At 57.8% G+C, this 24078-nt stretch overlaps 1 protein-coding gene across 2 annotated transcripts; it reads left to right on the top strand.

The window, feature by feature from the left end:
- Positions 1 to 846: 846 nt before the first annotated feature.
- On the top strand, positions 847 to 23981 carry LOC148660349 (TOX high mobility group box family member 4-like). 2 transcript variants are annotated; one of them, XM_088634232.1, is made up of 10 exons: positions 886 to 992; positions 3186 to 3362; positions 4800 to 4868; positions 8481 to 8744; positions 11315 to 11575; positions 15286 to 15675; positions 19894 to 19974; positions 20077 to 20955; positions 22753 to 22913; positions 23012 to 23981. In XM_088634232.1, exons 2-10 carry the CDS (start codon positions 3264 to 3266, stop codon positions 23070 to 23072), a joined length of 2265 nt encoding a protein of 754 aa, XP_088490358.1. In that variant the 5' UTR covers positions 886 to 992; positions 3186 to 3263; the 3' UTR covers positions 23073 to 23981. The 2 variants fall into 2 exon arrangements, with proteins under 2 accessions (XP_088490359.1, XP_088490358.1); XM_088634233.1 differs by lacking the exon at positions 3186 to 3362 and having other exon boundaries at positions 847 to 992.
- The last annotated feature ends 97 nt before the right edge of the window (positions 23982 to 24078 follow it).

Raw genomic sequence — 24078 nt, forward strand, 5'->3', positions numbered from 1 at the left:
CCCACCTGGATGATGCGACAGCAGCCATAGTGCGCCAGAACGCTCCCCACACAGCAGCTCTCAGTGGGGAGGAGAGCAGAGTGATGAGGCCAGTTCAGAGAGGGGGATTATTAGGAGGCCTCGGTTTTACGTCTCATCTGAAAACACTGCCTTGTTTACAGTCTAGTGTCCCCGTCACTATACTGGGGCATTAGGACCCACGTGGACCACAGGGTGAGCGCCCCCTGCTGGCCCCACTAACACCTCTTCCGGCAGCAACCTTAGTTTTTCCCAGGAGGTCTCCCATCCAGGTATTTCAAGGCAGTAAGAACCATCCTGACACTTTTCTACAAGTCTTTCATTGAAAGTGCCCTAACATACTGTCTGGTTCGCTAACACCAGTACCATTGATGGTAACAGGCTGGGAAAAACAGTGTAATAAAAGGAGGCAATCAACTAGGGTAAATCTACTTGTGCCAGTTAAATATCCGCTATAAGCAGAGTGCACTCTGGATTGTGTCTCTCTCCCTCTCCGCTGCCAGTCCACACTCCTCCTGTGTCCCCGGGTGTGAAACTAACAGACACAGGACATATTTCAGCCCGGCTCCAAAGATCTTTCAAACAGTGTGTCGGCACTGCCTTCTCCCTTATCGTGCGGTGACACTGTTTCACAGACGTTTTTGTTGGTGAATTGTCGTCTGTCGTCGTGTTGTTAAGTTGGGAGTGTGCTGCAAAACAGATTTCCCCCAGTGGAGCTGACAATCAGGCTTGAATTGAACATGCATTATGTACGCGTAAGTGTAACATGACGGCGCTGCTCTCTGCGAGACGGGAGCCTGTTCCCACGGCAACCAGCCGGGAGCAGGAACGCACATGCGCGCTGCTGGGGGAATGCGCCGTGACGTCACTTCCCGGACACCCGGGGGAACCCGGAAGTGCCGGTGCCATGTTGTTGTGATTCTGTAGATTGAGGGAGCTGCAAGGACTCGGCCGGATCGCGGGTGGCGATGGAGGTAAGAAAATGGTCGCTGCGGACACAGTGCCTGTCCCCTGCCGACATCGCACAGCCAGGCGCCCGTTTCACCCGGTGTGACCGGATCCCCGAGACCAGGCGCGCTAGATGAGCCGGAATTAACCACCATCTCTTCGAGCTCTTTTCTCACCCCGTCTCTCTCTCTAACCCCCCGGCCCCTCCAGCAGGACTACATGTTCTTCCAAACAGACCTTGTCGTCTTTTCTTTTGTGGAGAGAGGGGTTAAGAGTCTTGTTTCGTATCCGGCGTGTTTGACACGACCCCGCAGCTGGGGTTGGGGGGTGGTGACGTCATCGAGCGCTGCTGGTTTCGGGGCGCTGGTTTCCTTCACCCCGACTTTCTCGCCTCAGGTGACCACGCTGGGGCTTTGTAAAGCGATCCGGAACGCGTGGGCGCTGACCGGTCCGTGTGTGCTTCGTCTCTTTAACGTGCTTGGCCACGGTCCACTGTCACCCTGATGACTCGAGTCGGTGGGTTCGTCCCGGGACCCGTGCGTGTCTTCCATATTGAACAGGGGTCATTTCTTTACACAGAGGGTGGTGGAGGTGTGGAACAAGCTGCCCAGCCATGTTGTTGAAGCCGATACCCTGGGTTCTTTCAAGAAGTGCCAGCAGCTCTATCACAGTGCAAGTCATACCTGACAGCCCAGTGGAGCTCAGCAGATGTAAGCCTGGCCAGTACCTGGATGGGAGACTCCTGGGAAAGCTGAGGCTGCTGCTGGAAGAGGTGTTAGTGGACCAGTAGGGGGCGCTCACCCTGTGGTCTGTGGGGGTCCTAACGCCCCAGTACAGTGACGGGGACACTAGACTGTAAACAAGGCGCCGTCCTTCAGATGAGACGTGAAACTGAGGTCCTGCCTCTCTGTGGTCAGTCAAGACCCCAGGGTGTCTCTCAGAAAGAGTAGGGGTGTGACCCCAGTGTCCTGGACAGACTCCCCCTGGTCTTTACCAGTCATGGCCTCCTGATCACCCCCCTCTCTGAACTGGCCTCATCACTCTGCTCTCCTCCCCACTGAGAGCTGGAGTGTGTGAGCGGACTGGAGCATCATCACACTGGGGGGGTGGAGGGGATCCCCAGTACTGGACAGAGCTGGGAGAGGAGGGTCCAGGAAAGAGCTATAGAAGTGTAAGGAATTATTATTAAACAGCTGGGTGAGATCCTCCAGTCAGGACAGGAGACTTTACACAGAGGGGGGTGGGGGTGGGGAACAAGCTGCCCAGCCCTGTTGTTGAAGCCGATACCCTGGCTTCTCTCCAGACACAGCTGGGTGAGCTCCTCCAGTCAGGACAGGAGGCTCTTCTTTACACAGAGGGGGGTGGGGGTGGGGAACAAGCTGCCCAGCCCTGTTGTTGAAGCCGATACCCTGGCTTCTCTCCAGACACAGCTGGGTGAGATTCTGGACCATTTAGCGTCTAGGAGCCCACCAGGGTAGACGAGTGGAATCCTCTCGTTTGTGACCTGTGTTGTGTAAAACCTCTCGCTGTCCGTGAGTTTAGAAAAAGACCACTGAGAGCCAGAGGTTTATTCTAGTTTTATAGCTTTGTCTCCACTCCCCCGCTTCCCTCTCGGTTTCGTGTTTTTCTTTCTGCAGTCCGGCTTGCGGCGTGTCCTCTCACACGCCTTGTTAGCTCCGTAGGCAGTCCACAGTTTTGTTTTTTCCCCACACGAGCAGTAAAGTCGTGTCGAAGACCGCGGATGAACCGGGCGACGAGACCGGCGTGAAACACTCGGCTGGGCCGGACCATCGACACGAGTACGGAGGGGGAAAGGGGGAAGTTTTGTGCCTGTTTTTGTTCTCCAAAAAAACTTCAACCGTCGGCACTTCGCGTGTCGGGTCGGTAGGAAAACATCCTGAAACACTTTTTCTTTCCTTATATCGAAATACATTGCGCACGACACCGTCACTTCTCTCACCAACCCCCCCCCCCCCCCGGACCTGGGCAATTGTGGACTCGTCCTCGCTGGCAGCCCAGCAGTTCCGGCTTGAGCCAGAGGACAGGGCTCACGAGTCTCCGCAGCGCGTGGGTTGGCTCCCAGAAGGCCGAGCAGGTGCCGCGAGGACCTCCCGGCTTCGCGTTTCCGGGGAGACGCGACGTGTCGTCGTTGTTTGTGTTGACTGACCGCCCTGCTCACGGCGTCCACACAAGCCCGCTGCTCTTTCTCGCACCGAGAGACACAACTCGCTTCCAGCGGGACAGGGGGCAGAGGCGAGCGGCCCTGACGCAGGAGACCGGCCCCGGCTCTCGGAGGGATGGACCTGCCCTTCTTCCCGGGGCTGCCGGAGGGTCCGGCCGGTGAACGGCTGCTAGACCCCCCGCTCCACTACAGCGGCTACGACACCCTCGTCAAGGTCGGGCAGCGCTGGGGGGAGAGAGAGACGGGGGGTTGAGTTCACGTCCCGCTCTCTGGGGTTTTTCACTTGGTCTTTCCCTGACACTCTCTTTCAGCACGCCTGTACATGTTTGATTGTTTTTTTCTGTGTCCAGACTGTGGTCACTGAGCCTGTCCTCTCTGGACAGCCAGGTCTGCCTGTGTCCAGTTTCTGTGTCCAGGCTGTTGTCACTGAGCCTGTCCTCTCTGGACAGCCAGGTCTGTCTGTGTCCAGTTTCTGTTTCCAGGCTGTGGTCACTGAGCCTGTCCTCTCTGGACAGTCAGGTCTGTCTGTGTCCAGTGTCTGTGTCCAGGCTGTGGTCACTGAGCCTGTCCTCTCTGGGCAGACAGATCTATATCTGTCCAGGCTGTGGTCACTGAGCCTGTCCTCTGGACAGTCAGGTCTGTCTGTGTCCAGGCTGTGGGCACGGAGACGGTTCTTCATCAGGGTCTGTTCCTCTGTGCTGTGGTGAGACCCTCGGCCCGGGTGTGGGGACTCTCTGTGTGTGTCCCAGTGGGTGAGGCAGTGGGTGGTCTGCGCTGTGATCGGGTGATTTTATGAGCCTGGTCCGTGAGTTTCGGGACAGAGAGGGCGGAGCTGGAGCGCTTGTCCTGTGAGGAGTTTCGGTGGTTTAATCAACGTGGGGTTTGTTGAGGCCCCAGAAGTTGGTGATGATTTTCCCACCTGGCGCCTGATCTCCGATATCGCCATGGCGACGGGGGTCTCGCAGCCCCTGTGGCTGGGTGCCCAGGGCCCTGATCAGGAACACAGCCGTCCTGCTTCGAGCGGCTCTGCATGGTAACGGGCAGGTGTAGAAGCAGCCTGCGAGCTGCAGTGTCTCCATGGGCACATATCTATACAGACCTTTGCTGGGATATATCTCCTGAGAAATGACCTATCCCAACATTCCTAATCCTAATGACGTATCCTGACAATCCGAATCCCAGTTCCAGTCCCAGTTCTAATCCTTATGACATATCCTAACAGTCCCAGTCCCAGTCCTAATCCTAATGATGTATCCTAACACTCCCAGTCCCAGTCCTAATCCTAATTCTAATGACGTATCCTGACAATCCCAGTCCTAATCCTAATGACGTATCCTGACAATCCCAGTCCTAATCCTTATGACGTATCCTGACAATCCCAGTCCCAGTCCTAATCCTAATGACGTATCCTGACAATCCCAGTCCTAATCCTAATGACATATCCTGACAGTCCTAGTCCTAATTCTAATGACATATCCCATCAGTCATTAGGGAACTCAGTCTCTTCAGTCTGCCCCGAAGGTGACCGTGAGGAGTTGTGGGGGGTAACGGGGGTCCAGGCAGGCTGTGGGGTGTGTGGCTGTGGTCCCCCTGTATTGACCGGTCACTCAAAGCCTGCTGCCCCTAACCGGACCTCTTTTTCCTGTTGCAGTTCCCTGGAGGAAATGACAGCTACCTGACCATCACGGGGGCTGGACACCCCTTCCTGTCCTCCTCTGAGGTATGGGGACTGCTGGCACGCTGGGAGAGAACACTGTTCTCACTCTACACGGCTTGACACTGACACTGTTCACACTGTGCACTGCTGGACACTGACACTGTTCAAACTGTGCACTGTTGAACACTGACACTCCTGGACACTCATACTGCTCACACTGTGCACTGCTGGACACTGACACTGTTCACACTGTGCACTGCTGGACACTCATACTGCTCACACTGTGCACTGCTGGACACTCATACTGCTCACACTGTGCACTGCTGGACACTCATACTGTTCACACTGTGCACTGCTGGACACTCACTGTGCACTGCTGGACACTGACACTGCTCACACTGTGCACTGCTGGACACTGACACTGTTCACACTGTGCACTGTTGGACACTCATACTGTTCAAACTGTGCACTGCTGGACACTGACACTCCTGGACACTCATACTGCTCACACTGTGCACTGGTGGACACTGACACTGCTCACACTGTGCACTGCTGGACACTCACTGTGCACTGCTGGACACTGACACTGTTCACACTGTGCACTGCTGGACACTCATACTGTTCACACTGTGCACTGTTGGACACTGACACTCCTGGACACTCATACTGCTCACACTGTGCACTGCTGGACACTGACACTGTTCACACTGTGCACTGCTGGACACTCATACTGTTCACACTGTGCACTGCTGGACACTCACTGTGCACTGCTGGACACTGACACTGCTCACACTGTGCACTGTTGGACACTGACACTCCTGGACACTCATACTGTTCACACTGTGCACTCCTGAACACTGACACTGTTCAAACTGTGCACTGCTGGACACTCATACTGCTCACACTGTGCACTGCTGGACACTCATACTTTTCACACTGTGCACTGTTGGACACTCATACTGTTCACACTGTGCACTGTTGGACACTGACACTGTGCACTCCTGGACACTCATACTGCTCACACTGTGCACTGCTGGACACTGACACTGTTCAAACTGTACACTGGTGGACACTGACACTGCTGGACACTGACACTGCTCACACTGTGCACTGCTGGACACTGACACTCCTGGACACTCATACTGTTCACACTGTGCACTGCTGGACACTGACACTGCTCACACTGTGCACTGCTGGACACTCACTGTGCACTGCTGGACACTGACACTGTTCACACTGTGCACTGCTGGACACTCATACTGTTCACACTGTGCACTGTTGGACACTGACACTCCTGGACACTCATACTGCTCACACTGTGCACTGCTGGACACTGACACTGTTCACACTGTGCACTGCTGGACACTGACACTGCTCACACTGTGCACTGTTGGACACTGACACTCCTGGACACTCATACTGTGCACACTGTGCACTGCTGGACACTGACACTGCTCACACTGTGCACTGCTGGACACTGACACTGTGCACTGCTGGACACTCATACTGTTCACACTGTGCACTGTTGGACACTGACACTCCTGGACACTCATACTGCTCACACTGTGCACTCCTGAACACTGACACTGTTCAAACTGTGCACTGCTGGACACTCATACTGCTCACACTGTGCACTGCTGGACACTCATACTGCTCACACTGTGCACTGCTGGACACTCATACTTTTCACACTGTGCACTGTTGGACACTCATACTGTTCACACTGTGCACTGTTGGACACTGACACTGTGCACTCCTGGACACTCATACTGCTCACACTGTGCACTGCTGGACACTGACACTGTTCAAACTGTACACTGGTGGACACTGACACTGCTGGACACTGACACTGCTCACACTGTGCACTGCTGGACACTGACACTCCTGGACACTCATACTGTTCACACTGTGCACTGCTGGACACTGACACTGCTCACACTGTGCACTGCTGGACACTCACTGTGCACTGCTGGACACTGACACTGTTCACACTGTGCACTGCTGGACACTCATACTGTTCACACTGTGCACTGTTGGACACTGACACTCCTGGACACTCATACTGCTCACACTGTGCACTGCTGGACACTGACACTGTTCACACTGTGCACTGCTGGACACTGACACTGCTCACACTGTGCACTGCTGGACACTCATACTGTTCAAACTGTGCACTGCTGGACACTGACACTCCTGGACACTCATACTGTTCACACTGTGCACTGCTGGACACTGACACTGCTCACACTGTGCACTGCTGGACACTGACACTCCTGGACACTCATACTGTTCAAACTGTGCACTGCTGGACACTGACACTCCTGGACACTCATACTGTTCACACTGTGCACTGCTGGACACTGACACTGCTCACACTGTGCACTGCTGGACACTCACTGTGCACTGCTGGACACTGACACTGTTCACACTGTGCACTGCTGGACACTCATACTGTTCACACTGTGCACTGTTGGACACTGACACTCCTGGACACTCATACTGCTCACACTGTGCACTGCTGGACACTCATACTGTTCACACTGTGCACTGCTGGACACTCACTGTGCACTGCTGGACACTCATACTGTTCACACTGTGCACTGTTGGACACTGACACTGTTCACACTGTGCACTGCTGGACACTCATACTGTTCACACTGTGCACTGTTGGACACTGACACTCCTGGACACTGACACTGCTCACACTGTGCACTGCTGGACACTGACACTGCTCACACTGTGCACTGTTGGACACTGACACTCCTGGACACTCATACTGTTCACACTGTGCACTGCTGGACACTGACACTGCTCACACTGTGCACTGTTGGACACTGTGCACTGCTGGACACTCATACTGTTCACACTGTGCACTGCTGGACACTCATACTGTTCACACTGTGCACTGTTGGACACTGACACTCCTGGACACTCATACTGCTCACACTGTGCACTGCTGGACACTGACACTGTTCAAACTGTACACTGGTGGACACTGACACTGCTCACACTGTGCACTCCTGGACACTCACACTGCTCACACTGTGCACTGCTGGACACTGACACTCCTGGACACTCATACTGTTCACACTGTGCACTGCTGGACACTGACACTGCTCACACTGTACACTGCTGGACACTCACACTGCTCACACTGTGCACTGCTGGACACTGACACTCCTGGACACTCATACTGTTCACACTGTGCACTGCCGGACACTGACACTGCTCACACTGTGCACTGCTGGACACTCATACTGTTCACACTGTGCACTGCTGGACACTGACACTCCTGGACACTCATACTGCTCACACTGTGCACTGCTGGACACTGACACTCCTGGACACTCATACTGCTCACACTGTGCACTGCTGGACACTGACACTGTTCAAACTGTACACTGGTGGACACTGACACTGCTCACACTGTGCACTGCTGGACACTGACACTGCTCACACTGTGCACTGCTGGACACTCATACTGTTCACACTGTGCACTGTTGGACACTGACACTCCTGGACACTGACACTGCTCACACTGTGCACTGCTGGACACTCACACTGCTGGACACTCATACTGCTCACATTGTGCACTGCTGGACACTGACACTGCTCCCACTGCTGGACACTCGGTGTCCCCTGCTGCTCTGACTGTCTTCTTCTCTCCCTGCTCAGACCTTCCACACCCCCAGTCTGGGAGACGAGGAGTTCGAGATTCCCCCCATCTCGCTGGACCCCGACTCCGCCCTGGCGGTCTCGGACGTGGTGGGACATTTCGGGGACCTGCCGGACGGCGGGGGCGGCGCGGCGGGGGGTGGGGGGGGCGCAGACCCCTCCTTCTCGTCCCCCTTCACCCCCCCCACGCAGGGCCTGGAGCACCTCAGCATGGGGGTCATCACACAGCCTGGGGGGGCACTGCTGAGCTCGACACTGAGCATGGTGAGAGGGGTTAGAGAGGGGAGAGGGGAGGGGTTAGAGAGGAGAGGGGGGAGGGAGGAGGGGTTAGAGAGGAGAGGGGGAGGGGTTAGAGAGGGGAGAGGGAGGAGGGAGGAGGGGTTAGAGAGGAGAGGGGGAGGGGTTAGAGAGGGGAGAGGGGGAGGGGTTAGAGAGGGGAGAGGGGAGGGGTTAGAGAGGGGAGGGGGGAGAGGGAGGGGTTAGAGAGGGGGGAGAGGGGAGGGGTTAGAGAGGGGAGAGGGGAGGGGTTAGAGAGGGGAGAGGGGAGGGGGGAGAGAGGGGAGAGGCGGAGGGGTTAGAGAGGGGAGGGGGGAGAGGGAGGGGTTAGAGAGGGGAGAGGGGAGGGGGGAGAGAGGGGAGAGGCGGAGGGGTTAGAGAGGGGAGGGGGGAGAGGGAGGGGTTAGAGAGGGGGGAGGGAGGAGGGGTTAGAGAGGGGAGAGGGGAGGGGTTAGAGAGGGGAGAGGGGAGAGGGGAGAGGGGAGGGGGGAGAGAGGGGAGAGGCGGAGGGGTTAGAGAGGGGAGGGGGGAGAGGGAGGGGTTAGAGAGGGGAGAGGGGAGGGGGGAGAGAGGGGAGAGGCGGAGGGGTTAGAGAGGGGAGAGGGAGGAGGGAGGAGGGGTTAGAGAGGAGAGGGGGAGGGGTTAGAGAGGGGAGAGGGGTTAGAGAGGGGAGAGAGGGGAGAGGCGGAGGGGTTAGAGAGGGGAGAGGCGGAGGGGTTAGAGAGGGGAGAGGGAGGAGGGGTTAGAGAGGGGAGAGGGGAGGGGTTAGAGAGGGGAGAGGGAGGGGTTAGAGGAGAGGGGAGGGGTTAGAGAGGGGAGGGGTTGGAGAGGGGGAGGGAGGGGTTAGAGAGGGGAGAGGGAGGAGGGAGGAGGGGTTAGAGAGGAGAGGGGGAGGGGTTAGAGAGGGGAGAGGGGGAGGGGTTAGAGAGGGGAGAGGGAGGAGGGAGGAGGGGTTAGAGAGGAGAGGGGGAGGGGTTAGAGAGGGGAGAGGGGGAGGGGTTAGAGAGGGGAGGGGTTGGAGAGGGGGAGGGAGGGGTTAGAGAGGGGAGGGGGGAGAGAGGGGAGAGGCGGAGGGGTTAGAGAGGGGAGAGGGAGGGGTTAGAGAGGGGAGGGGGGAGAGGGAGGGGTTAGAGAGGGGAGAGGGGGAGGGAGGAGGGGTTAGGGGAGAGGGGGGAGGGAGGAGGGGTTAGAGAGGGGAGAGGGAGGGGTTAGAGAGGGGAGAGGGGATGGGTTAGAGAGGGGAGAGGCGGAGGGAGGAGGGGTTAGGGGAGAGGGGGGAGGGAGGAGGGGTTAGAGAGGAGAGGGGGAGGGGTTAGAGAGGGGAGAGGGGGAGGGGTTAGAGAGGGGAGGGGTTGGAGAGGGGGAGGGAGGGGTTAGAGAGGGGAGGGGGGAGAGAGGGGAGAGGCGGAGGGGTTAGAGAGGGGAGGGGGGAGAGGGAGGGGTTAGAGAGGGGAGAGGGGGAGGGAGGAGGGGTTAGGGGAGAGGGGGGAGGGAGGAGGGGTTAGAGAGGGGAGAGGGAGGGGTTAGAGAGGGGAGAGGGGATGGGTTAGAGAGGGGAGAGGCGGAGGGAGGAGGGGTTAGGGGAGGAGGGGTTAGAGAGGGGAGAGGGGGAGGGAGGAGGGGTTAGGGGAGAGGGGGGAGGGAGGAGGGGTTAGAGAGGGGAGAGGGGGAGGGAGGAGGGGTTAGAGAGGGGAGAGGCGGAGGGGTTAGAGAGGGGAGGGGGGAGAGGGAGGGGTTAGAGAGGGGAGGGGGGAGAGGGAGGGGTTAGAGAGGGGAGAGGCGGAGGGGTTAGAGAGGGGAGGGGTTAGAGAGGGGTTAGAGAGGGGAGAGGGGAGGGGTTAGAGAGGGGAGAGGGAGGGGTTAGAGAGGGGTTAGAGAGGGGAGAGGGGGGAGGGAGGAGGGGTTAGAGAGGGGAGAGGGAGGGGTTAGAGAGGGGAGAGGGGATGGGTTAGAGAGGGGAGAGGCGGAGGGAGGAGGGGTTAGGGGAGAGGGGGGAGGGAGGAGGGGTTAGAGAGGGGAGAGGGGGAGGGAGGAGGGGTTAGGGGAGAGGGGGGAGGGAGGAGGGGTTAGAGAGGGGAGAGGGGGAGGGAGGAGGGGTTAGAGAGGGGAGAGGCGGAGGGGTTAGAGAGGGGAGGGGGGAGAGGGAGGGGTTAGAGAGGGGAGAGGCGGAGGGGTTAGAGAGGGGAGGGGTTAGAGAGGGGTTAGAGAGGGGAGAGGGGAGGGGTTAGAGAGGGGGAGAGGGAGGGGTTAGAGAGGGGAGAGGGGTTAGAGAGGGGAGAGGGGGGAGGGAGGAGGGGTTAGAGAGGGGAGAGGGGAGGGGTTAGAGAGGGGAGAGGCGGAGGGGTTAGAGAGGGGAGAGGGAGGGGTTAGAGAGGGGAGAGGGGGAGGGAGGAGGGGCTAGAGAGGGGAGAGGGGATGGGTGTGGGAGGAGGGGTTAGAGAGGGGAGGGGTTTGGGGGAAGAAATGAGAGGGGAGATGGGGAGGGGCAGCAGCACGGGTGGGCAGAGAGGTGGTGATCGGTAGGTGTGGTGAACCAGTGTCTCCTCCCTCCCCTCCAGGACCTGGGCCACTCGATTGGCTCTCAGTTCAGCAGCTCCTCCCCCATGACCATCGACGTGCCACTGAGTGACATGGGCTCCAGCTTGCTTGGGCACAGTCAGCTGACAACTATCGACCAATCAGAGCTGAGCGCCCAGCTGGGGCTGAGTCTGGGGGGCGGGACCATCCTGCCCCGCCCCCAGTCACCTGACGAGCAGCTCTCGGCCACACCCTCTCCTGCAGGGTCACTACAGGAGGAGGAGCCTGAAGAGTTCAAGCAGGTACCTGTATGAACCCTCTCTCTCAGTGCAGTGTTAATGTACTGGAGTGTCCAGTGTGTCTGTATGAACCCCTCTCTCTCAGTGCAGTGTTAATGTACTGGAGTGTCCAGTCAGTCAGTGTGTCTGTATGAACCCCTCTCTCTCAGTGCAGTGTTAATGTACTGGAGTGTCCAGTCAGTCAGTGTGTCTGTATGAACCCCTCTCTCTCAGTGCAGTGTTAATGTACTGGAGTGTCCAGTCAGTGTGTCTGTATGAACCCCTCTCTCTCAGTGCAGTGTTCATGTACTGGAGTGTCCAGTCAGTCAGTGTGTCTGTATGAACCCCTCTCTCACAGTGCAGTGTTAATGTACTGGGGTGTCCAGTCAGTCAGTGTGTCTGTATGAACCCCTCTCTCTCAGTGCAGTGTTAATGTACTGGAGTGTCCAGTCAGTGTGTCTGTATGAACCCCTCTCTCTCAGTGCAGTGTTAATGTACTGGAGTGTCCAGTCAGTCAGTGTGTCTGTATGAACCCCTCTCTCTCAGTGCAGTGTTAATGTACTGGAGTGTCCAGTCAGTCAGTGTGTCTGTATGAACCCCTCTCTCTCAGTGCAGTGTTAATGTACTGGAGTGTCCAGTCAGTCAGTGTGTCTGTATGAACCCCTCTCTCTCAGTGCAGTGTTAATGTACTGGAGTGTCCAGTCAGTCAGTGTGTCTGTATGAACCCCTCTCTCTCAGTGCAGTGTTAATGTACTGGAGTGTCCAGTCAGTCAGTGTGTCTGTATGAACCCCTCTCTCTCAGTGTAGTGTTAATGTACTGGAGTGTCCAGTCAGTCAGTGTGTCTGTATGAACCCCTCTCTCTCAGTGCAGTGTTAATGGACTGGAGTGTCCAGTCAGTCAGTGTGTCTGTATGAACCCCTCTCTCTCAGTGCAGTGTTAATGGACTGGAGTGTCCAGTCAGTCAGTGTGTCTGTATGAACCCCTCTCTCTCAGTGCAGTGTTAATGTACTGGAGTGTCCAGTCAGTGTGTCTGTATGAACCCCTCTCTCTCAGTGCAGTGTTAATGTACTGGAGTGTCCAGTCAGTCAGTGTGTCTGTATGAACCCCTCTCTCTCAGTGCAGTGTTAATGTACTGGAGTGTCCAGTCAGTCAGTGTGTCTGTATGAACCCCTCTCTCTCAGTGCAGTGTTAATGTACTGGAGTGTCCAGTCAGTCAGTGTGTCTGTATGAACCCCTCTCTCTCAGTGCAGTGTTAATGTACTGGAGTGTCCAGTCAGTGTGTCTGTATGAACCCCTCTCTCTCAGTGCAGTGTTCATGTACTGGAGTGTCCAGTCCGTCAGTGTGTCTGTATGAACCCCTCTCTCTCAGTGCAGTGTTAATGTACTGGAGTGTCCAGTCAGTGTGTCTGTATGAACCCCTCTCTCTCAGTGCAGTGTTAATGTACTGGAGTGTCCAGTCAGTCAGTGTGTCTGTATGAACCCCTCTCTCTCAGTGCAGTGTTAATGTACTGGAGTGTCCAGTCAGTCAGTGTGTCTGTATGAACCCCTCTCTCTCAGTGCAGTGTTAATGTACTGGAGTGTCCAGTCAGTCAGTGTGTCTGTATGAACCCCTCTCTCTCAGTGCAGTGTTAATGTACTGGAGTGTCCAGTCAGTCAGTGTGTCTGTATGAACCCCTCTCTCTCAGTGCAGTGTTAATGTACTGGAGTGTCCAGTCAGTCAGTGTGTCTGTATGAACCCCTCTCTCTCAGTGTAGTGTTAATGTACTGGAGTGTCCAGTCAGTCAGTGTGTCTGTATGAACCCCTCTCTCTCAGTGCAGTGTTAATGGACTGGAGTGTCCAGTCAGTCAGTGTGTCTGTATGAACCCCTCTCTCTCAGTGCAGTGTTAATGGACTGGAGTGTCCAGTCAGTCAGTGTGTCTGTATGAACCCCTCTCTCTCAGTGCAGTGTTAATGTACTGGAGTGTCCAGTCAGTGTGTCTGTATGAACCCCTCTCTCTCAGTGCAGTGTTAATGTACTGGAGTGTCCAGTCAGTCAGTGTGTCTGTATGAACCCCTCTCTCTCAGTGCAGTGTTAATGTACTGGAGTGTCCAGTCAGTCAGTGTGTCTGTATGAACCCCTCTCTCTCAGTGCAGTGTTAATGTACTGGAGTGTCCAGTCAGTCAGTGTGTCTGTATGAACCCCTCTCTCTCAGTGCAGTGTTAATGTACTGGAGTGTCCAGTCAGTGTGTCTGTATGAACCCCTCTCTCTCAGTGCAGTGTTCATGTACTGGAGTGTCCAGTCCGTCAGTGTGTCTGTATGAACCCCTCTCTCTCAGTGCAGTGTTCATGTACTGGAGTGTCCAGTCAGTGTGTCTGTATGAACCCCTCTCTCTCAGTGCAGTGTTCATGTACTGGAGTGTCCAGTCCGTCAGTGTGTCTGTATGAACCCCTCTCTCTCAGTGCAGTGTTAATGTACTGGAGTGTCCAGTCAGTCAGTGTGTCTGTATGAACCCCTCTCTCTCAGTGCAGTGTTAATGTACTGGAGTGTCCAGTCAGTGTGTCTGTATGAACCCCTCTCTCTCAGTGCAGTGTTAATGTACTGGAGTGTCCAGTCAGTCAGTGTGTCTGTATGAACCCCTCTCTCTCAGTGCAGTGTTAATGTACTGGAGTGTCCAGTCAGTCAGTGTGTCTGTATGAACCCCTCTCTCTCAGTGCAGTGTTAATGTACTGGAGTGTCCAGTCAGTGTGTCTGTATGAACCTCTCTCTCTCAGTGCAGTGTTAATGTACTGGAGTGTCCAGTCCGTCAGTGTGTCTGTATGAACCCCTCTCTCTCAGTGCAGTGTTAATGTACTGGAGTGTCCAGTCAGTGTGTCTGTATGAACCCCTCTCTCTCAGTGCAGTGTTCATGTACTGGAGTGTCCAGTCAGTCAGTGTGTCTGTATGAACCCCTCTCTCTCAGTGCAGTGTTAATGTACTGGAGTGTCCAGTCAGTGTGTCTGTATGAACCCCTCTCTCTCAGTGCAGTGTTAATGTACTGGAGTGTCCAGTCAGTCAGTGTGTCTGTATGAACCCCTCTCTCTCAGTGCAGTGTTAATGTACTGGAGTGTCCAGTCAGTGTGTCTGTATGAACCTCTCTCTCTCAGTGCAGTGTTAATGTACTGGAGTGTCCAGTCAGTGTGTCTGTATGAACCCCTCTCTCTCAGTGCAGTGTTAATGTACTGGAGTGTCCAGTCAGTCAGTGTGTCTGTATGAACCCCTCTCTCTCAGTGCAGTGTTAATGTACTGGAGTGTCCAGTCAGTCAGTGTGTCTGTATGAACCCCTCTCTCTCAGTGCAGTGTTAATGTACTGGAGTGTCCAGTCAGTGTGTCTGTATGAACCCCTCTCTCTCAGTGCAGTTTTAATGTACTGGAGTGTCCAGTCAGTGTGTCTGTATGAACCCCTCTCTCTCAGTGCAGTGTTAATGTACTGGAGTGTCCAGTCAGTCAGTGTGTCTGTATGAACCCCTCTCTCTCAGTGCAGTGTTAATGTACTGGAGTGTCCAGTCAGTCAGTGTGTCTGTATGAACCCCTCTCTCTCAGTGCAGTGTTCATGTACTGGAGTGTCCAGTCAGTCAGTGTGTCTGTATTAACCCCCCTCTCTCTCAGTGCAGTGTTAATGTACTGGAGTGTCCAGTCAGTCAGTGTGTCTGTATGAACCCCCCTCTCTCTCTCTCTCTCTCTCTCTCTCTCTCTCTCTCTCTCTCTCTCTCAGTGTGAGAAGAGGGTGCTGGTGGAGTCTCCAGTCTCGGTCCTCTCCGTCTCTCCTGCGGTCATATCTGTGGGCTCCATGGGCGACACCCCCTCCTCCTCTTCCGCCTCCGCCGTCACCGCCCCCCCGCCCCTGTCCGCCGCGGGGCTGCGGAAGGGCGGGAAGCCGGCGGCCGGGGCCGGCGCCGCCCCCGCGGGGGGGGGAGGAGGAGGAGGGAAGAAGGGGAAGAAGAAGAAGGACCCGAACGAGCCCCAGAAGCCGGTGTCGGCCTACGCGCTGTTCTTCCGCGACACGCAGGCCGCCATCAAGGGCCAGAACCCCAACGCCACCTTCGGAGAGGTGTCCAAGATCGTGGCATCCATGTGGGACAGCCTGGGCGAGGAGCAGAAGCAGGTGCGTGTCTCGTCTCTGTCTCTTACCCCCCGGGGCAAGAGCTGTGTGTGCTTTATCACCCCCCTGTCTCTGTCTCTTACCCCCCCGGGGCAAGAGCTGTGTGTGCTTTATCACCCCCCTGTCTCTGTCTCTTACCCCCCCCAGGGGCAAGAGCTGTGTGTGCTTTATCACCCCCCTGTCTCTGTCTCTTACCCCCCGGGGCAAGAGCTGTGTGTGCTTTATCACCCCCCTGTCTCTGTCTCTTACCCCCCCCAGGGGCAAGAGCTGTGTGTGCTTTATCACCCCCCTGTCTCTGTCTCTTACCCCCCGGGGCAAGAGCTGTGTGTGCTTTATCACCCCCCTGTCTCTGTCTCTTACCCCCCCCCAGGGGCAAGAGCTGTGTGTGCTCACTCTCCTCTCTCTGTAACCCCCTGTCTCTGTCTCTTACCCCCCCCCGGGGCAAGAGCTGTGTGTGCTTTATCACCCCCTGTCTCTGTCTCTTACCCCCCCCCGGGGCAAGAGCTGTGTGTGCTTTATCACCCCCTGTCTCTGTCTCTTACCCCCCGGGGCAAGAGCTGTGTGTGCTTTATCACCCCCCTGTCTCTGTCTCTTACCCCCCCCAGGGGCAAGAGCTGTGTGTGCTTTATCACCCCCTGTCTCTGTCTCTTACCCCCCGGGGCAAGAGCTGTGTGTGCTTTATCACCCCCCTGTCTCTGTCTCTTACCCCCCCCAGGGGCAAGAGCTGTGTGTGCTTTATCACCCCCTGTCTCTGTCTCTTACCCCCCGGGGCAAGAGCTGTGTGTGCTTTATCACCCCCCTGTCTCTGTCTCTTACCCCCCCCAGGGGCAAGAGCTGTGTGTGCTTTATCACCCCCCTGTCTCTGTCTCTTACCCCCCCCAGGGGCAAGAGCTGTGTGTGCTTTATCACCCCCCTGTCTCTGTCTCTTACCCCCCCCAGGGGCAAGAGCTGTGTGTGCTTTATCACCCCCTGTCTCTGTCTCTTACCCCCCCCCGGGGCAAGAGCTGTGTGTGCTTTATCACCCCCTGTCTCTGTCTCTTACCCCCCGGGGCAAGAGCTGTGTGTGCTTTATCACCCCCCTGTCTCTGTCTCTTACCCCCCCCAGGGGCAAGAGCTGTGTGTGCTTTATCACCCCCTGTCTCTGTCTCTTACCCCCCGGGGCAAGAGCTGTGTGTGCTTTATCACCCCCCTGTCTCTGTCTCTTACCCCCCCCAGGGGCAAGAGCTGTGTGTGCTTTATCACCCCCTGTCTCTGTCTCTTACCCCCCGGGGCAAGAGCTGTGTGTGCTTTGTCACCCCCCTGTCTCTGTCTCTTACCCCCCGGGGCAAGAGCTGTGTGTGCTTTATCACCCCCTGTCTCTGTCTCTTACCCCCCGGGGCAAGAGCTGTGTGTGCTTTATCACCCCCCTGTCTCTGTCTCTTACCCCCCCCCGGGGCAAGAGCTGTGTGTGCTTTATCACCCCCCTGTCTCTGTCTCTTACCCCCCGGGGCAAGAGCTGTGTGTGCTTTATCACCCCCCTGTCTCTGTCTCTTACCCCCCGGGGCAAGAGCTGTGTGTGCTTTATCACCCCCCTGTCTCTGTCTCTTACCCCCCCCAGGGGCAAGAGCTGTGTGTGCTTTATCACCCCCCTGTCTCTGTCTCTTACCCCCCCCAGGGGCAAGAGCTGTGTGTGCTTTATCACCCCCCTGTCTCTGTCTCTTACCCCCCCCAGGGGCAAGAGCTGTGTGTGCTTTATCACCCCCTGTCTCTGTCTCTTACCCCCCGGGGCAAGAGCTGTGTGTGCTTTATCACCCCCCTGTCTCTGTCTCTTACCCCCCGGGGCAAGAGCTGTGTGTGCTTTATCACCCCCTGTCTCTGTCTCTTACCCCCCGGGGCAAGAGCTGTGTGTGCTTTATCACCCCTCTGTCTCTGTCTCTTACCCCCCCCAGGGGCAAGAGCTGTGTGTGCTTTATCACCCCCCTGTCTCTGTCTCTTACCCCCAGGGGCAAGAGCTGTGTGTGCTTTATCACCCCCTGTCTCTGTCTCTTACCCCCCCCGGGGCAAGAGCTGTGTGTGCTTTATCACCCCCCTGTCTCTGTCTCTTACCCCCCGGGGCAAGAGCTGTGTGTGCTTTATCACCCCCCTGTCTCTGTCTCTTACCCCCCAGGGGCAAGAGCTGTGTGTGCTTTATCACCCCCCTGTCTCTGTCTCTTACCCCCCGGGGCAAGAGCTGTGTGTGCTTTATCACCCCCCTGTCTCTGTCTCTTACCCCCCGGGGCAAGAGCTGTGTGTGCTTTATCACCCCCCTGTCTCTGTCTCTTACCCCCCCCAGGGGCAAGAGCTGTGTGTGCTTTATCACCCCCCTGTCTCTGTCTCTTACCCCCCGGGGCAAGAGCTGTGTGTGCTCACTCTCCTCTCAGTCTCAGTGGCAGTATGTGTGTGTCTCTCTCTGTGTCTCAGGTGTCCAGTCTCAGTGGCAGTGACCCCTGTCTCTCTCTGTGTCTCAGTGGCAGTGACCCCTGTCTCTCTCTGTGTCTCAGTGGCAGTGACCCTGTCTCTCTCTGTGTCTCTGTGGCAGTGACCCTGTCTCTCTCTGTGTCTCTGTGGCAGTGACCCCTGTCTCTCTCTGTGTCTCTGTGTCTCAGTGGCAGTGACCCCTGTCTCTCTCTGTGTCTCTGTGTCTCAGTGGCAGTGACCCCTGTCTCTCTCTGTGTCTCAGTGGCAGTGACCCTGTCTCTCTCTGTGTCTCTGTGTCTCAGTGGCAGTGACCCTGTCTCTCTCTGTGTCTCAGTGGCAGTGACCCCTGTCTCTCTCTGTGTCTCAGTGGCAGTGACCCCTGTCTCTCTCTGTGTCTCAGTGGCAGTGACCCCTGTCTCTCTCTGTGTCTCAGTGGCAGTGACCCTGTCTCTCTCTGTGTCTCTGTGTCTCAGTGGCAGTGACCCTGTCTCTCTCTGTGTCTCAGTGGCAGTGACCCCTGTCTCTCTCTGTGTCTCTGTGTCTCAGTGGCAGTGACCCCTGTCTCTCTCTGTGTCTCTGTGTCTCAGTGGCAGTGACCCCTGTCTCTCTCTGTGTCTCAGTGGCAGTGACCCCTGTCTCTCTCTGTGTCTCTGTGTCTCTGTGTCTCTGTGGCAGTGACCCCTGTCTCTCTCTGTGTCTCTGTGTCTCTGTGGCAGTGACCCTGTCTCTCTCTGTGTCTCTTTGTCTCTGTGGCAGTGACCCCTGTCTCTCTCTGTGTCTCTGTGACAGTGACCCCTGTCTCTCTCTGTGTCTCTGTGTCTCTGTGGCAGTGACCCCTGTCTCTCTCTGTGTCTCTGTGTCTCTGTGGCAGTGACCCCTGTCTCTCTGTGTGTCTCTGTGTCTCAGTGGCAGTGACCCCTGTCTCTCTCTGTGTCTCTGTGTCTCAGTGGCAGTGACCCCTGTCTCTCTCTGTGTCTCAGTGGCAGTGACCCATGTCTCTCTCTGTGTCTCAGTGGCAGTGACCCTGTCTCTCTCTGTGTCTCTGTGTCTCAGTGGCAGTGACCCTGTCTCTCTCTGTGTCTCAGTGGCAGTGACCCTGTCTCTCTCTGTGTCTCAGTGGCAGTGACCCCTGTCTCTCTCTGTGTCTCTGTGTCTCAGTGGCAGTGACCCCTGTCTCTCTCTGTGTCTCAGTGGCAGTGACCCTGTCTCTCTCTGTGTCTCTGTGTCTCAGTGGCAGTGACCCTGTCTCTCTCTGTGTCTCTGTGTCTCAGTGGCAGTGACCCTGTCTCTCTCTGTGTCTCAGTGGCAGTGACCCCTGTCTCTCTCTGTGTCTCTGTGTCTCTGTGGCAGTGACCCCTGTCTCTCTCTGTGTCTCTGTGGCAGTGACCCCTGTCTCTCTCTGTGTCTCTGTGGCAGTGACCCTGTCTCTCTCTGTGTCTCTTTGTCTCTGTGGCAGTGACCCCTGTCTCTCTCTGTGTCTCTGTGTCTCTGTGGCAGTGACCCCTGTCTCTCTCTGTGTCTCTGTGTCTCTGTGGCAGTGACCCCTGTCTCTCTCTGTGTCTCTGTGTCTCTGTGGCAGTGACCCCTGTCTCTCTCTGTGTCTCTGTGTCTCTGTGGCAGTGACCCCTGTCTCTCTCTGTGTCTCTGTGTCTCTGTGGCAGTGACCCCTGTCTCTCTCTGTGTCTCTGTGTCTCTGTGTCTCTGTGGCAGTGACCCCTGTCTCTCTGTGTGTCTCTGTGTCTCAGTGGCAGTGACCCTGTCTCTCCCTGTGTCTCTGTGTCTCAGGTGTACAAGCGGAAGACGGAGGCAGCGAAGAAGGAGTACCTGAAAGCGCTGGCAGCCTACCGGGCCAATCAACTGTCTCAGGTGAGCGCCTGCGGGCCGCCGGACCTGCGCCCCGTCTCCCGGGGCCGGGGACGCCTGCCTCGCCCTCCCTCGCTGACCCGCTCTCTGTCTCTCTCCCCACAGAGCGTGGACATGGACACCGAGCCCTCGCCCCCTCCCGCCGCTGCGCCGCCCCCGCCAGCCCCCGCCCCCGCCCCCGCCCCGGCGCCCGCCCCCGCCCGCTCCTCCCGCATCCCCCACAACGCCCCCAACCAGAACACCATCACCAACATCTGCACCTCCAACATCATCCTCAACCACCCGCAGGTCATCACGCGCTCGCGCACCGGGGCGCACCCCAGCCTGCAGGCCCACAAGAGCGCCCCCCCCGCGGGCGCCGAGGCCCCCCCCGCGGCCCCCGCCCCCGCCCCGCCCCCCACCGTCACCAAGATCATCATCTCCAAGCAGATGCTGGCCGGCTCGGGTCACCAGATCCCCTCGTCCGTGGTGACGGTCATCCCGGCCACCCGGGTGCTGACGGTGGCCTCGGCCGCCGCGCCGGCGACCCCCGCGGCCGCGGTCCGCCCCCCCCTGCTGAGCCAGCCCCCGCCCCTGCAGCAGATGCAGCAGCCGCCCCCCCCGCGCCTGCAGCAGATGGTGCACTCCCCGGCCCCGCCCCCCCTGCAGGCCAAGCCCAGGGGCGGGGCCCCGCTGGCCGTGGCCGTGACGACCGCCCCGCCCCCCCCGCTGCAGATCAAGATCGTGCCCGCCCCCCTGCCGGCGGAGCTGGGCGCGCCCCTCCTCGTGACCACCACCACCGCGGCGGCGGCGGCGGCTGTGGCCGGCCCCGCCCCCGTCGCCGTGGTGCAGGCGGCCGGATCCGCCGCCGCCGCCGCCTCCTCCTCCTCCCTCGCCGGCCCGTCCTCGCCCCCCGCCGTGGCCGTGGAAGTGTCGCAGCCCGCCTGCTCCCCGCCCGCCGCCGGGGGGACCCACGAGGAAGAGGAGGAGTTCGCCGCCGCGGAGGTGCGTCCGGCCTGCGGGCCCCTGCGGCTGTCTGTCGTCTCTCCCCCCTGCACCTCCTCTCTCCCTCTCTCTCTCCCTCCCTCTCTCTCTCTCTCCCTCTCTCTCTCCCTGTCTCCCTCTCCCTCTCTCTCTCTCTCTCCCTCTCCCTCCCTGTCTCTCTCCCTGTCTCTCTCCCTCTCTCTCCCTCCCTCTCTCTCTCCCTGTCTCTCCCTCTCTCTCCCTCTCCCTCTCTCTCTCCCTCCCTCTCTCCCTCTCTCTCCCCTCCCTCTCTCCCTCTCTCCCCCTCCCTCTCTCTCTTTCCCTCTCTCTCCGCCTCTCTCTCCCTCCCTGTCTCTCCCTCTCTCCCTCTCCCTCCCTCTCTCTCTCCCTGTCTCTCCCGCTCTCTCCCCCTCTCCCTCCCCCTCCCTGTCTCTCCCTCTCCCTCCCTCCCTCTCTCTCTCCCTGTCTCTCCCTGTCTCTCCCTCTCTCTCCCCCTCTCCTTCCCCCTCCCTGTCTCTCCCTCCCTCCCTCCCTCTCTCTCTCCTCCCCCTCCCCCTCCCCCTCCCCCTCTCTCAATTCAATTCAATTCAAGGTGCTTTATTAGCATGACCGATGGGTACAATCAGTGTTGCCAAAGCAAATAAAAATAATAAAATTAACATAGAACAAAACAAAAAATAGAAGTAAAATAAAATCTACAGACATGTTACAGACATTTACAACAAAGACATATTATATAATATTGACATCTACTGTAGGCGGCTGGAGCATTATTGGGAGACGGACTCACTGTTCCTCAGGCTGTGACAGGAGATCACATACTGGGCTGCCAGATCAACTGAGTTCCCTCCTCCCTCTCCCAGTAGGATTGGGACCTGTTGTGGTTTTGGCAGGTGTGGGAACTCTGGGATTAGATTTCTGAATTTAGGGAAGAATGTTTCTCTAATCCCAGAGTATCTGTCACAGCGCAGTAGGAAGTGCACCTCTGTCTCTATTTCTCCCCGCTGGCAGTGGGGTCACAGCCTGTCCTCTCTGGGCAGCCAGGTCTGCCTGTGTCGCCCAGTTTCTATGGCCAGGTTGTGGTCACTGAGCCTGTACTTCGTCAGGGTCTGTTTCTGTTTGTTATTTTTTATTTTGGTCAAATATTCAGCTAGTGTGTATTGTCTGTTTAAGGTTCTGTAGCATTCCAGTTTATGTTGTGTTTGTGTGTGTGTGTCCCAGTGTGTGAGATATTGCTGTTTGATCTGTGCTGTGATGTGGTTGAGTCTGGGTTGTGGTGCTCTAGCAGTGCTGTCCTGAGGCTGGTTAGTGTTGGTGTGGCTCAGGTCGGTGAGCCTCAGGACCAGCTGGCTCAGGGGGCTCTGTTTTGGGCTCAGCTCTTGGCTCAGATGGGCTTTGTGGTGGTAGGAATTTTGGTCGCTGTTTTTTAGGTGTAGCCAATACTTTAATATTCTTTTCTGTATGTTTATCAATAGTGGGTACTGGCCTAATTCAGCCCTGCACCGGTTGTTAGGAGTTTTTCTCTGCACACGGAGGATGTTTCTACAGATCTCCATGTGCAGAGTTTCTGTGGGGTGTTTGTCCCATTGGGTGTAATCCTGGTCTGTGAGGGGACCCCACACTTCACTGCCGTACACACTTCACTCTCTCTCTCTCTCTCTCTCTCCCCCTCCCCCTCCCCCTCCCCCTCTCTCTCTCTCTCTCTCTCTCCCCCTCCCCCTCCCCCTCCCCCTCCCCCTCTCTCTCTCTCTCTCTCTCTCTCTCTCTCTCTCTCTCTCTCCCTCTCTCATGCACTCTCCTCCCCCCGCCGCCCCGCAGATGGAGGTGGAGCTGAACGTGTCGCCGCCGCCCCCCCCGGAGGAGACGCCCTCCCCGCCCGCCCCCCGCTGCGTGAGGGCCGGCTGCACCAACCCCCCCGTGGCCAGCAAGGACTGGGACAACGAGTACTGCAGCAACGAGTGCGTGGCCACCCACTGCCGGTCAGTGAGAGGGGCCCGGGGCCCGGCTCCGCCCGCTACCCGGCCGCGCGGTGTCCCGGCGGGGGGGACTCACGGCCCTTGTCCGCTGTGTCTTCCAGGGATATCTTCATGGCCTGGTGTTCGCTGAGGGGCCAGAACTCCACCACCGCGGTGAAGTGAGGGACCGGATCGGCACCGGCGGAGCGCAGGCAGGGCTGGGGGCAGGGAGAGGTGTCGGGGGCGAGGGGGGGGGCTGAGGGCACGGGGTGAGAAGGAGGGGGAGCTAGGGGGCAACAGGAAGGGGAGGGGCTAGGGGTCAGTGGGAGGGGCTAGGGGGGTCAGTGGGAGGGGTGATAGACGGGGGAGGGGCTAGTGGTCGGTGGGAGGGGTAGGAAACTGAGGGGAGGGGGTTGGGGGTCAGTGGGATGGGGTTGGCAGACGAGGGGAGGGGCTAGGAGGTCAGTGGGAGGGGTTAGTAGAAAGGGGGAGGGGTTAGGGAGCAGCTTGACAGTGGGGACGCACAAGGAGGGCGGAGTCAGTCTGGGGACCACCTGGGCGTTGCAGCGTGGCTGCGTAGCGACCCGTTCCTCGGCCCTGCCCCAGCTCTGTGCCCAGACGGCCGGGGTGGAAGGTGGGGATCACGGAGGGGTACCGACTGCCACTCGGCCCCGGACTGGACAGCTGTCCGCTTGCCCTCCCTCTCTGTCCGGTGTCCGGTGTCCGGTGTCGACGAGCCCCGCACCCCGGCCGTTTCTGAGGACCCCCGCGCCCCGCGGCCCTGCCCTCGTGGCCCCGAGGAACCAAGCTGGGCCGAACCGAACCGCCTTCCTCCCTGACGAGCCCGCACCCCCGGCGGGGGACAGCCAGCGGGGGGCATCCCTCGGTCGGGGCCAGCTGGGACTGGAGGGGGTGGATCACGGAGCGGGGTCACGCGAGCACCCCCAGTCGGCCGTTCGCAAGTGAAGGGGGACTCTGCGACCCCGAATTAAAGAGCAGCGGTTCATCGCGGTGCACCTCTGTGTGGGGTGGGGTCTTGATTTACACCGTAATCGTGCAGAGTTGTGTAATAAAAACTGTTTTTTGTTACGAGTCTTGTTTTCAGTAGTGTAGTTGATAAACTGGGATGTTGTGGGGATGGGGTGGGAGGTGAGGAGGTGAAGCCCTCTGGTGGGGTCGTGAAAGGATG

Source organism: Lepisosteus platostomus, chromosome 6 (genome assembly GCF_059453375.1).
Source record: "Lepisosteus platostomus isolate fLepPlt1 chromosome 6, fLepPlt1.hap1, whole genome shotgun sequence".
In the NCBI taxonomy this organism is placed as follows: domain Eukaryota; kingdom Metazoa; phylum Chordata; class Actinopteri; order Semionotiformes; family Lepisosteidae; genus Lepisosteus; species Lepisosteus platostomus.